The sequence below is a fragment of the Dermatophagoides pteronyssinus genome, unplaced genomic scaffold, assembly GCF_027571235.1.
Source record: "Dermatophagoides pteronyssinus isolate colony J.1.1.1.1 unplaced genomic scaffold, Derpt_VIB-CSIC_2022.12 sq0001, whole genome shotgun sequence".
In the NCBI taxonomy this organism is placed as follows: Eukaryota; Metazoa; Arthropoda; class Arachnida; order Sarcoptiformes; family Pyroglyphidae; genus Dermatophagoides; species Dermatophagoides pteronyssinus.
Genome location: NW_027461525.1, coordinates 3,936,320 through 3,948,702, shown reverse-complemented (window position 1 = coordinate 3,948,702; position 12,383 = coordinate 3,936,320). Strand labels below are relative to the sequence as shown.

Sequence of the window (12,383 nt, the reverse complement as noted above, 5' to 3'; positions counted from 1 at the left end):
TTAAAAAAATAGAATAATTTAAATGTTCATTTAGTTTTATTCATTTTCATTTTAGTTTTTTGGCTTTTAATAGTTTTAGTTTTAGTTAAGCTGTTAACTGATTTCTTTTTTTCTAAATTTTTGTTCAAACTTTTCAATTTGACTATGGATTTTTTTGCTTTCAAACTTTTCAATTTGACTATGGATTTTCTTGCTTTCAAACTTTTTGATGATTCTTTTTTACTTCGTGATTTTCTTCGAAAAAACATTCCAAGTTTCGATTTAGAGAGTAATCTAGATTTTGATTTTCTATGCTTTTTGATTTTGGATGAAACTTTATTCACCATCATAGTTTTGGCAGGCGAAAGTCTTGATTTTGATCGATCTTTCTTTGATCGTTCTTTCTTTGATCGTTCTTTCTTAGATTTTTCTTTCTTAGATTTTTCCTTTTTAGATTTTTCTATTTTAGATTTTTCTTTTTTAGATTTTTCTATTTTAGATTTTTCTTTTTTGGATTTTTCCTTTTTCGATACTTCTTTTTTCGATAAATCTTTTTTCGATAAATCTTTTTTCGATAATTCTTTTTTAGACACTTCTTTTTTAGATAATTCTTTCTTGGATAATTCTTGGATAGTTTTGGCAGGCGAAAGTCTTGATTTTGATCGATCTTTCTTTGATCGTTCTTTCTTGGATCTTTCTTTCTTGGATCTTTCTTTTTTAGATAGTTCTTTGTTAGATCTTTCTTTTTTTGATCTTTCTTTTTTTGATCTTTCTTTTTTTGATTTTTCTTTTTTTGATTTTTCTTTAGTTTTTGTCAACGATAATTGTGAAGCACCTTTTTTCTTTAGTTCACTCAATTTAGTATGACTTTTTGTTTTAATTTCATCTTTTATCAAATCAAATGATTTGATAATGTTTTGAACTTCATGCAACATTGGAATTTTAATAATCATTTTTTCGGAACTTTTTTCGGGCAATGAAAAACTTTTAGTTTCTGTTTTTATTGGTTTAATTTCACCCGTTGTTGTTGTTGTTGTTTTGGTTGTTTCACGTATAGATATTTTTAAATTTTTAGGTTTTGATTTAAGTTTTTTACGTGATGGCGTTTTACGTTTTGATTTTCGCTCTGGGGTTTTAGGTGTTATTTTTTTAGTTTTTTTCTGTGTTTTAGCAGGCTCTTTAACTAATGCTTGAACGTTCATTTGACAATCAGTATCCGGTAGTATGATAATATGAGAAAAATCACAAATAAATACCACCATCGAGCCTTTGTTTACTTCAACAATACAGCTTGATTTCATCAATTCTTCTTTTACTGATCCATCAGTGCTCGTTTGTCCCATATATAATCGTCCTTTTAGTTCCAATGTTGATGGTGAACCAAAAACAAAACCTCGATACATTTCACCAAAAACAAACACTTTTCCATTATCGTTTGCCATGATCATAATACTGTTTGGTGTTTCGCTTAATGTTCCAGTAATGAAATTATAATCATAAGCCAAAGTCAAATCATTGGCCAAATATTTTAACCAATCCAATTCACCATTGCTACGTCTAAAGCTGTATGGAATAATTTCATAAAAATAATCGATGATTATACCCGAAAATACACCCATTGGACGAATAAAAAGATGACCAATCTTGTAATATAGAATATATTCCAAAGAAGCTCCAATACTCATATGCGATACACTTCTTAGCGATATTTGACTTTCTCTTGTTTTCAAATAACAATAAGCATCTTGAATTGTTTCATTTGCTTCTTTGATCATATCTTGATTTCTATTCATTCCAATCATTTCAATTTTCGGTTGAGAAATTTGTTTCTTTAAATCTTTAGGCTGATCTTTAGACTGGTCTTTAGGCTGATCTTTAAACTGGTCTTTAGGCTGATCTTTAGGATGATCATTTTGTTGATCAGACTTCATTTTAGTTTCACTAACGAATGGATTTTTGAACAGTAACGAAGTATCCTGAATCCGATCCTCATTTGTAGCTTTTGACATTTTACGTACTTTCTAATCGAAAAGATTAATCAATCAATAACACTGCAGTGGCAACTATTTGCTGATTTTATATTTAGAAAAAAATTCCATAAAATTGAATTAAAATACATTTGTTTGGCCGGATAATTCAAAACAAAATAAGGAAATGTTACATAAGTTTTTATTTTTAAAAAAACAATGAATTTGTCAAGACAAATGATAAAAATATAATTTTTTTTAGTTGATCAGATGGGTGGCGGTGGCCGAATCAATGACAAAGGTTTGAACAAATTTCTACAAAATATTGCACCATTAGGTAGTGGATAATCGATACAGATCAATGATTCTTTATCTTTATTTGTTAATGATTCGAAGGCTGATCGATATTCTTCATCAAATAAATCTGAAAAAAGATAAATGGTAAATTAAATTGATAAAAATCAGAATAATACAAAACATACCGACACTGAGTGCGGGTGGAACTTGTATCAAATTCAAAAACATCAATTCACGATACAAACTGTTCAAATTTTTCAAATCCATTCCGGGAATTTTTTTTAGTTTATTTCGTTCTGAAATCAAAAACTGTATCGGTTTAAACAAATCACGTTCTTTGATTAATTGAATCAATTGTTGACAAAGATTTTTAAAATCCAACATTTCTGGACTCAAAGTTTCGGATTCGGCATTTTTCATTTTTAACCATTGTTGATGTAACGGTATATTTTCATAAAATTTTTCATTATCCCACATACAAGTGACCCGAACATCCTTAAAACTATAGCCATATTGTTTCGATATCTATTGTAAAAATATATTGAATTTATAAGAATGTGGCAAAAAATCATTAATCGAATACAACCTTGATGATTTCAGCAGAATTTAAACTGGTTGCATACAATGCCAATTCATAAATATGTGATGGAAGATTTAATCGAGTAAAATACCAAACGAGATTCCAATAAACGATAGGATGATTATCAACAAATTTTGGCAAAATCAGACTGGAATAACTTTCTCCATTCAATATGTTTTCTAATTCTTTGCGCAATACTAATGGACTAAGATAAGGCACTGATATTGGATCCAATAAACGACCATTCGATGATTGTTGATTGTTTGTGCAACGATAATCCTGTTATTTGATGTGAAAAAAAATCCAAATCCACAAATAATTTACAACAATAATAAACAAACAAGATTTACCTTAATGTAAACAGTCAAAGATGGTACGAATGTTGTTTTACAGTGAATACAGCGGGTGTTGAGATTAGAATCGTCGGGTAGCCATTGAGACATAATTTCTTCATCATAAATGATTGATTGGCAACCACGACAAATTGTACAGGAGATCATTTCTACTGTCCAAATAATTTGACCGATTGTTGAAGATGATGATAAAGTTTCTTCGGTTTGAAATAATTCCAATGGATTTGTATAATACTCATTTAAAAGATGTTGATATCTTTCCATGTTGAACGAATTTTCGTCAAATTGATCTAATAAATTGTCTATTGAAAGATTTAAATTTTCATCATCATTTTTTAGACTTAAACGAGAAGCTACAGCATTCATCATATTAAATTTGACTGGAGAATTTATACTCGAAGTTCCTAATGAAAGTTTAAATTCATTAATTCTACCTCCAATCGATTTGACGGTTGAATAAAAATATTCGGATGGTGAACTCATTCCATAGTTTTGAAATTGTGATTTCATTGACATCATCTCATTTGCTGGGGTTGATGTATGGAATGTTTGCGGCAATGTTAATGATCGAGGTATTCGAGGAGGCGTCTGTAAAACATTATTATTCGATTTGGAATCTGTTTTCACAAACAATGAACCAATTTTGTTGAGATTTTTTTCAGAATCAGAAAGAGTTGAACGAGTAAAATCTAATAAAATGGAAATAATTTTCGAAATTAAAATGCATGATTTTCTACTTACTGTAACGAGATTTTGTAAAATTTTTTGCAATACGGTAACTGGATCGTAGTTTATCAGCAACAGGACTTTTGCTGAAATCCATGTTGACTAATGTTTCTTTCAATGGTGTTACGAATGAATTTGAAAAAATATTTCCTTCTGAAATATTAAAATTTTCTGAACCAGCTTTAGCCGATATTTCCGGAATAGATTCTTTTGGATTAATTTCTGGCTCAATTAGAATATGATCATTTTTTATAGTCTTTAAATTATCGAATATGCTAATAAAATCTTTTTGAATGATGTTTATATCAACATCACTTTTATATTTTTTCTGATGAAGGGCTAAATTAGATTTTGTAGTGGAGAGATCAATTCGATCGGAAATGAATAAAAATCCAGCACTTGGACAATGATCAACAATCATCACAGTTTGTTCATTCTTTTTCGAGAGAAGAGATTTTTTCGTCTTTTTTCTTAAAATATTTTCATTCAAATTTCCGATTAATGAATTTGAAGATTCATTAGCTATGTTAGTATTAATATATTTTATCTTGAAATGCATTGCAACTCGTATTACATTATAAAGTTTAATCCATCGAGATTTTCGATGACTAAAATCTCCATTATCGGTCGGCCAATTTCCGTCTAAAACAGCCTTGTTATAATAACCATAAGTGATTGCATTAAGTTTAACATTGTATTTATCCATATCCAAAAATATTTTGACTGCTAATGCAGGACGATTATGAATGCAACAAAGAATCATTAAGATACGATAACAAAATTCATCGGGAACAGAAAAATCCATCGTTTGCATACGTTTTAATGCCTGATATGCAATTGACAGCGGTTTGATGGATTTTTGATCAGATTTTTCGGACAAATTTTGCATTTGGATTAAAGTATAAGAAAATGCTGGGAAATGGATGAACCATAGGCTATAAGCATTTATAAGTAAACATTTAGCCCATTCACTGGCAGATTGAGATGATTGTTGAGCAATTCTTTGTGCTTTCAATATCTCATGCTTAGCTCTTCGAGCAAACAGATAACATTGTAATTCTGAATCAAATTTTGCTTCAGTCATCGCCGATGAATCGGTACAATCGACAACTGAATTCATAATCGGATTTATATCAGGAAAGGTTTCATTTCCGGGAAATTTTGTTGCAAATCTTTTTTTTTTGAAATAAGATTTAAAAATATTTAAAAATGATAATACTCTATATAGAATTACACTTACTTTTGAAATAAATCTTTTTTAAATCGACCATCAAAAAATTTAGGTTCTTGATGAAAAGTTTCATTTATGAGAAATGGTAATGAAATGAACACTGTTTTCGATGATTTTCCAATGTCTTTGAAATTAATTAAATTCAATTTGGAAATTCTTTTCAGATTCATGCTTTCATATTTTTCTACTTTTTCAATACAATCATCAAAAAATGCCAGACTTATATCTTTATCGGATACTAACGAACGTTCTTCAATAAATTTGGTAAACATTTGTGTTTTTGTTAGTTGACTATAAAAACCTATATTTTCTGGATGTGCTTGAATAAAGCCCTCAAAATAGAACAATGTTGTTGGATCAGTAGCTCCGACTTTAGGTGCAGCCGTAATTGGTTTTAGATGACGTTGAAAATCTTTCATTATCGAAGCCATAAAATAAAGAAATGCTTCTTGAATTTCGATTTCTATTTGCTTGTCAAATTTTCTTTTCATATGTACATCACGTTCTTTGCTTTTAACACTTTGATCAATTTTTGCTGATATTTCTTCCAATTTTTCTTTGAGAAATTTCATATATTTTTTTGGCAATAGATCCAGATTGAGCATTCTTTTTGTATCGGATATATGAATAGCACGTGTATCCAAACTTATCGATATAACATCGGATGGTGGCTCAAAATAATCAAAATACTGTGAATAAATACCGACAATAAACGGTAATGGAGCATTGAGAACACCGGCTAAGCTTAATGGACACAAAGGAATATAAGGACAATTCCAATTGAATGGAAATATCATTGATACTAAAGCTTCAGCTATTTCCGTTAAAATACTTAAACGCAATGAATGGATTAATATCTTCTGTTCGGTTAACATGAATAACAATAAATAGAGACAATTATCGGATCCAAGATTTTGTAATAATTTTTTGAATGAAGCTCCATTTGAAGGAATGGGAAAATCATCGAAATTATGTGAAAAAAGTAGATCATCATTAGATGCACTTAGATTAACCATTATATTTGGACGATCAGGTGTTGGAAATGGAATGTTTTTCATAAAATGAAACACATAAAATTCAAGTGGAACGGTGGATGATTTACAAATAAAATTTTGATATATAAAATTCAAAAAACATTTAAACTGATCAAAAAATGGCCATTGAGATAAGATACATAATGATTTTATCCTTTGCAAACTTTTTTCATTCAATGCTTCAGCAATCTTTTCTTCATCTTTAGGGTCATCAACGAATTTAAGTTGTATTAGTTCATCATCGGTCAAAAAATTTGGCTCAATCTGTTCGTAATAATTCAATAAGGTTCCGTATATTTTAGTACAAACACTTGTAGTCAATATGAATGCTGACAATGAAAGACCGATCGAATCATTTTTTGGCCAACATTCGATTGATGCACCCATCGGAAGACAAAACAAAGGCAAATTTTGTGGCAATGGATATTGTAGATTCTCTTCGTTTGGAAAACGATCGATGATAATCGGATTGTATAAAAGATGCGGAGGTCGATCCATACATTTTTTATAGCATAAATATGCATCAGATCTAAGTGCAAGATAGCCTTTATTTAAATTTTTTTCAATCATACAAAATGCATGTGGAGGAGATTCATTTTTACTTGTCAAAATGACACAAATATCGGAAACAACTAATTGATTGTAATGTGTCTTTTTTTTCGAACGTCTATACGTTAAATATACTTTTGTCGTACCCACTCGTTCGTTCAAATTTGCAGGAAATCCAGATGGCGTACGTTTTATCATTTTACATTCCGGACTCATTGTTTCACATTCAGGATGAAGAACACCGATATCCAATAATGGTGGTTTGTCACGACTACGTTTATAGCATATAAAAAATTTCGATCCATTAATACTACCATGATTAAGATTGGCTTCATGATCATATGGAGTTTTTTCAATACAATAATATCCTTGTGGTACTGGTTCATGATTGCTTCGATTTATCACAGTTATGTCCGTTATTGGATCTAAAGTTGGCTGATATACTGATTCATAATGGCGATCAGTTTCATCAACGCCAGTAACAACAAAATAATCAGAAATTCGATTTTCACTCATTTTCTGGAATTCAGCAATGAAAGAAATAAAATTCAACGATTTGTATTCAAACAAAAATCAGAAGACATTATGGTGAATAAATACATTAATCTATTATCTCAATTTTTACAACAAAACGTATCGATTAGTCATTTCCCGAATGAAAACTTTAATATCATTTGATTAATAACAACAATACCGGCAAAATGATGACGATGATTAATAACATGAGAGTATTGGTAAATTTTGCCGATTAAAACATGGATTGCAATTTCATTGATTATTTTTTATTTCAATGAAATTCAATTATGTTTCGATGATAGTAAAAAAATGATTGACTTTATCTCTGTGTAATATTTAAAAATTTAATTGCTTTTACGGTCATAAATAAATAAATATTAAGATTAATTGATAATAGAAAAATCGTATATGAACCACACATCAACAAACGACGGCATCATCATCATCACGACCATATGTGTATGCAATGATATCGCGATATATCGATTGTCGACAATTTTCGATGGTTATCGGTGATTATATTCCGTCAATGTTTTTTATATGCGTATTTTATATCCAAGGGCCAAAAAAAATATTACAATTACAATTTCTTTCTGATAATTAATAATTTATTCATAAAAAAGTATTTTTTTTTAATGTTAGCTAATATTACTACTCAATCTTAAATTTCCGAAATCATAAAAAAATGAATTTCAATGTTACCGGAAACATGTTGGTAAAAATATTGAAAGTTTATTAGTTTAGTATCATAAAAAATTGTCATAATTGAATTATAATTGAAAATACTATTCTCATATTCTCACTTTTAATTGGTAAATATAAAATATTTTATTATAAAAGACTATTTGATTAGTTTATTTAATGAGAGCTTTGGAAAAAATGACCAAATTCGATTACGATTTGGATTGTTTCGAGGAGACCAAAATAATTTTTCATCTGGTTCTTTGGGAATAGGACCTTGTACTGGTAGATCTTCCATTTTAATCCGATCAGATTCTGATGGCTGTAATTTTTCGATGGCTATTTCGATCAAATCATTATGTTCCGATTCAAATTGCTGTTTGTAGATTAATAATTTTTCTTCAAGTATTGCAATCTTTTCTTTCCATTTAACATCATTCTCATTATTGTTAGAAGTTTCACCATGATTCAAACAGATAATATTATCTAATAATGATGAAATAATTTTTCTAATATTCTTATTCTCCATATCCAAATTGTTTAATTTTTTTCTTAGATCAACATTTTCTTCATTTTTTAATTCTATTTCATTTTTAAGAATTTTGATTTTTGTTCGAAGTTTATCTAGCTGAACAGTATTATTATGGATTTCATTTTTATGTAAAATAGCTGATTTTTCTATTTTGATCTCTTTTTCCGGTTTTAAATCTGTGTGTAAAAAGAGAAAAAAATCCATTAATGTCTATTGACTAAATATGGTGAAAAAAAATATATCATCATACTCATTAATGAACGAGATAAATTATCATCATTTTTTATTGAGCTTAATCGATTATTTTCATTTTCAAGATATTTTATATATTGTTCAAGTTTACCATTCTCTTTTCTCCATAATTCATCAATATCTTCAATTTCTAATTGAAATTTTAATTGTTCATTTTTACGTTTTTGATGATCTTGTTGTAAATCATAAATTTGTTTATTTAATTTTTCCAATAATTTCAAACAATTATCACGTTGAACAGTTACATTTTCAAGATTTTCTAGCACACGTACTATACAAGGAATTAATATTTCAAATGTTTCAGCGCCAAATAATTGAATAAGTTTTTTAAAATGTTCACCAATTTCTGATGCTGATTCATAGATTGATTCAATCGAAATGGATAGATCAATGTTATCACAGAATTCTAATTCATTATCATTTGATTTTGTTAAATTTTGCATGGCTGATTTTATCATATTATTGTGATCACAGCTGAACGAAAGTAAAAAAAACTATGTAAATCAATAACTTATTGATTTTTCATTACATGATTCTGGCTAATAATGATTAATGATGATTATATGTAGCTGAAAGAGAGAAAAAAAAACATAAATGGAAAATCACTGTTATGTTGCTCAATTATATTGCACACACATCTCTTCTGGAATCGATTCACAATAATTGACACACAAACACTCAAATAATAACAAATAAAAGCCTTGGAATGTATAATGTATTAAGCATTTGCCCAAATAAAGTTTGCAGCTGCGGCTTTTCAAAAATTCATCATTGAATGATTATTGTAATTTTTTGTTTGTTTGTTTGTTGTGATTCTTTTTTTTCGCATTAATTTGATGAACAAACAAATGATGATGATTAATTTTTATTAATAGAATTAGCTATATAACGATTCACCAGAAATCCACAAGTGTTGCCAATGTTCGCTAAATGTGTCATGCATTTAATAAAAAATAAATCGATTGAAAATCGATTGAGAAAAAGTAAATAAAAAACGATTTCACCATTGTCCATTTACAGTAAAAATTACAACAATTTTACATAATTAGTTCTTTTTCCATTTTATTACATGAATTGATAATCAATTTCAAATGAAATTTAACAAATTTCTTTTTGTTACTGCGAAAAAAAATCGAAACGTATTTCATCATCATCATTCGAGATCAAAGATAAAACATGAAGTGAGAAAAAAAATGATGAGCGCACACACTTAATATTCCTCACATTGCTGTATACACAATTTGTTGTTTACGAGTATTATTTTTACGAAAACAAAATATTTTTTTGATATGACATTTTCCAATTTTTTTTCATAGGAAAATTGAAAAAAAAACAGAAAATATCACAACAAACTGGTACATTTAAACTTTTTAATTGAATATAATTTTAAAAAATTAAAATGTTTAAATTTGAGAAATGAACGGAATATTATGCAAAATGTAATGAAAACATTGTTTTTTTCTTCTTTTATTTATGTTGCTCAACAGTCTGTTTTGTTTACAATCAAAAAAAGAAAAAACTAAAGTAAATCCTAATGATCTTCATTCGATGATTTTGATCAAAACAAAAAAAAAATGAAGAGAGTTGTTAAATCGGTACACCAAACTCCATAACCTTGAGGAAATCTCCATAATTACATGTATTTTTAAAATCACGTGTTTTTCATGACATTATCATTTTTCTTGTTCAATCAACAATATTACGTATTTTAAATGTTGATATTGTTACATTCATAATAAACAAAAATAAATGAAAAAAAAGTCAGTCGACAATCAGTTAATTTTTATTTGATTGTTTTAAGATTCTGAATTTTGACAATTATGAGATTCGTTTCGAATTTATTATCGACCATTCATTCTCGTCATTTTAATCATCATCATCATCATCATTATCGTTATGTGTATGAAAATATTTGTAAACGATTTTTACATTCGGCGTCATTAAGAATGACTACACAAGAAGTGGCAACTGCTCTTCGACCATTCATTTTTACTGTTCATCCAGATCGTTTTTGGAATCATCCTCAAGAAAAAAATACAAATGAAATATCATTGAAAAGATTAAATGAATTTTTAGGTGATAAAAATGATGGTAAAACAGCATCATCGACTGATGAAGAGACAATTACTTTCTATATTCTTAATAATGATGGTAAAATCAGATCAAATGAAAAATCTGCACAAAATAAATTTGAAAAAGTGAACATAAAATTAAATAGCAAAGAAAACATATCGACAACAGTGCACAGGTAAATTACATTAGTAAGAAATATGATTATATTTTTGTTTATTAAAAAAATAAACAAAGTTAATCAAATTTCATTCAATTTTCAATAGGATTTTATCACAATGTTCATTGCCAACCGATTATTTAAAAAAGATAAGTCAAGAACCTAATATAAAACGTAAGAACAATCTTACTGATAATAATAATACAAATTACAATAATATCGATGAATGGCCGACGTTTTATCGTCAACGTGATAATGAATATTTCTACAGTAAAGATATTTTTGATGATCTGGAAGCAGAATTATTTCGTTCAAAAATGGAAATCAATCTTCGCAGATGGTTAAAAGAAAATCATTTATTAGCGATGAGAAAACTTGAAGCTAGTCAACCGATACGTATCGAATTGACCAGACTTAAACAGGAATTAATTGATGAGCTTAAATTGATTAATCTTGAATGGAATTGTGATTGGACTGCCAGTCATATTCGCGGAGCTTTAAAAAATTTAAGCATTCTTTCCAAACAATATCCAGAAGATTTTAAAAAATTACATTCAAAAACAGTTGTGTTTAGCCGTCATAATGGTGTCAGTTTTAAAGGTCAAATAATGTTAAGTATCGAAGATGTACGTAATAATTGGCTATATTTGATTCGTTCTATCAAGAGTTACGATTTTTATGTACAAAATATTCCAAATGCTGAAAGAAAATTATCAGGTAATATCATAACGGATTGATAAAATTGTCATTTTGTTAATATTATATTTTCGTTTTACTTGTTAGTCCTTCTTTCAGATATCACTATTAAACATCCAGAATATAATCTTTGGAATGCTAAAAAATATTTCAATCAACTTGAACGATTAATTCGATCGATTCAATCCTACAGATGTGATCGAAATTTTCCATCTATTTGGCCTGAATCATTGGCCGAACATAGACTTATAGTGGAATCCGATTCCGGGCCATTGATGTTATCGCCTACTGGCGATTTCATTGTACCAGCTTCCTGTCCTGTTTCTCTGTTAATCCAATTTATCACCGAAAACCTACATAAGGCAAATCGATTGATTGATAAAGAAGAATTTAATCAAGAACATGAACGTGTAATCAGAGAAAAATGTATTGAAACATTCCATATGAAACAATTTGACAAAGATGTTAATATTACACCCGAAAAAATGATTAATTTTTGTCTCCGAATATTGGATGATAAAGAAGAATTTGAAAATTATCTAAAGAATGCTCATGTTCAAGTTTCTATGTATTACAGTGTCATGCATGATGGACAGATTTGTGTGCCATATAATTTCATCAAATGATCATCATTTTTATTTTTATTTTTTGTTAAAAATTGTTCAATTTTTTAATAAAAATCACATTTCAATTCGAATTTAAATGTTTTCGAATTCAAAAACGACGTATCATTTTTTATTTTATAATTAGGCTTTGCGAG

The 12,383-nt window shown here is 28.2% G+C and overlaps 4 protein-coding genes across 6 annotated transcripts; 1 reads left to right on the top strand and 3 right to left on the bottom strand.

The window, feature by feature from the left end:
- Positions 1 to 11: 11 nt before the first annotated feature.
- LOC113797613 (uncharacterized) lies at positions 12 to 2,111 on the bottom strand. The gene has a single exon (XM_027348024.2). The coding sequence runs from the start codon at positions 1,986 to 1,988 to the stop codon at positions 27 to 29; it is 1,962 nt and encodes a 653-aa protein (XP_027203825.2). The 5' UTR covers positions 1,989 to 2,111; the 3' UTR covers positions 12 to 26.
- Positions 2,112 to 2,126: 15 nt separating this feature from the next.
- Crag (DENN domain-containing protein Crag) lies at positions 2,127 to 7,817 on the bottom strand. Of its 2 annotated transcripts, none has more exons than XM_027348025.2 (6): positions 5,143 to 7,817; positions 3,918 to 5,074; positions 3,174 to 3,865; positions 2,830 to 3,102; positions 2,429 to 2,768; positions 2,127 to 2,370 (listed from the first exon to the last, which is right to left on the bottom strand). In XM_027348025.2, the coding sequence occupies exons 1-6, from the start codon at positions 7,230 to 7,232 to the stop codon at positions 2,213 to 2,215; spliced, it is 4,710 nt and encodes a 1,569-aa protein (XP_027203826.2). In that variant the 5' UTR covers positions 7,233 to 7,817; the 3' UTR covers positions 2,127 to 2,212. The 2 variants fall into 2 exon arrangements, with proteins under 2 accessions (XP_027203826.2, XP_027203828.2); XM_027348027.2 differs by having other exon boundaries at positions 3,174 to 3,793.
- A 127-nt stretch (positions 7,818 to 7,944) lies between these two features.
- Positions 7,945 to 9,663, bottom strand: LOC113797617 (RILP-like protein 1). Of its 2 annotated transcripts, none has more exons than XM_027348029.2 (2): positions 8,696 to 9,663; positions 7,945 to 8,621 (listed from the first exon to the last, which is right to left on the bottom strand). In XM_027348029.2, the coding sequence occupies exons 1-2, from the start codon at positions 9,153 to 9,155 to the stop codon at positions 8,074 to 8,076; spliced, it is 1,008 nt and encodes a 335-aa protein (XP_027203830.2). In that variant the 5' UTR covers positions 9,156 to 9,663; the 3' UTR covers positions 7,945 to 8,073. The 2 variants fall into 2 exon arrangements, with proteins under 2 accessions (XP_027203830.2, XP_075679461.1); XM_075823346.1 differs by having other exon boundaries at positions 8,789 to 9,663.
- Positions 9,664 to 10,386: 723 nt separating this feature from the next.
- Positions 10,387 to 12,320, top strand: LOC113797616 (T-cell activation inhibitor, mitochondrial-like). The gene is made up of 3 exons (XM_027348028.2): positions 10,387 to 10,945; positions 11,034 to 11,644; positions 11,711 to 12,320. Exons 1-3 carry the CDS (start codon positions 10,518 to 10,520, stop codon positions 12,247 to 12,249), a joined length of 1,578 nt encoding a protein of 525 aa, XP_027203829.2. The 5' UTR covers positions 10,387 to 10,517; the 3' UTR covers positions 12,250 to 12,320.
- Positions 12,321 to 12,383: the final 63 nt, after the last annotated feature.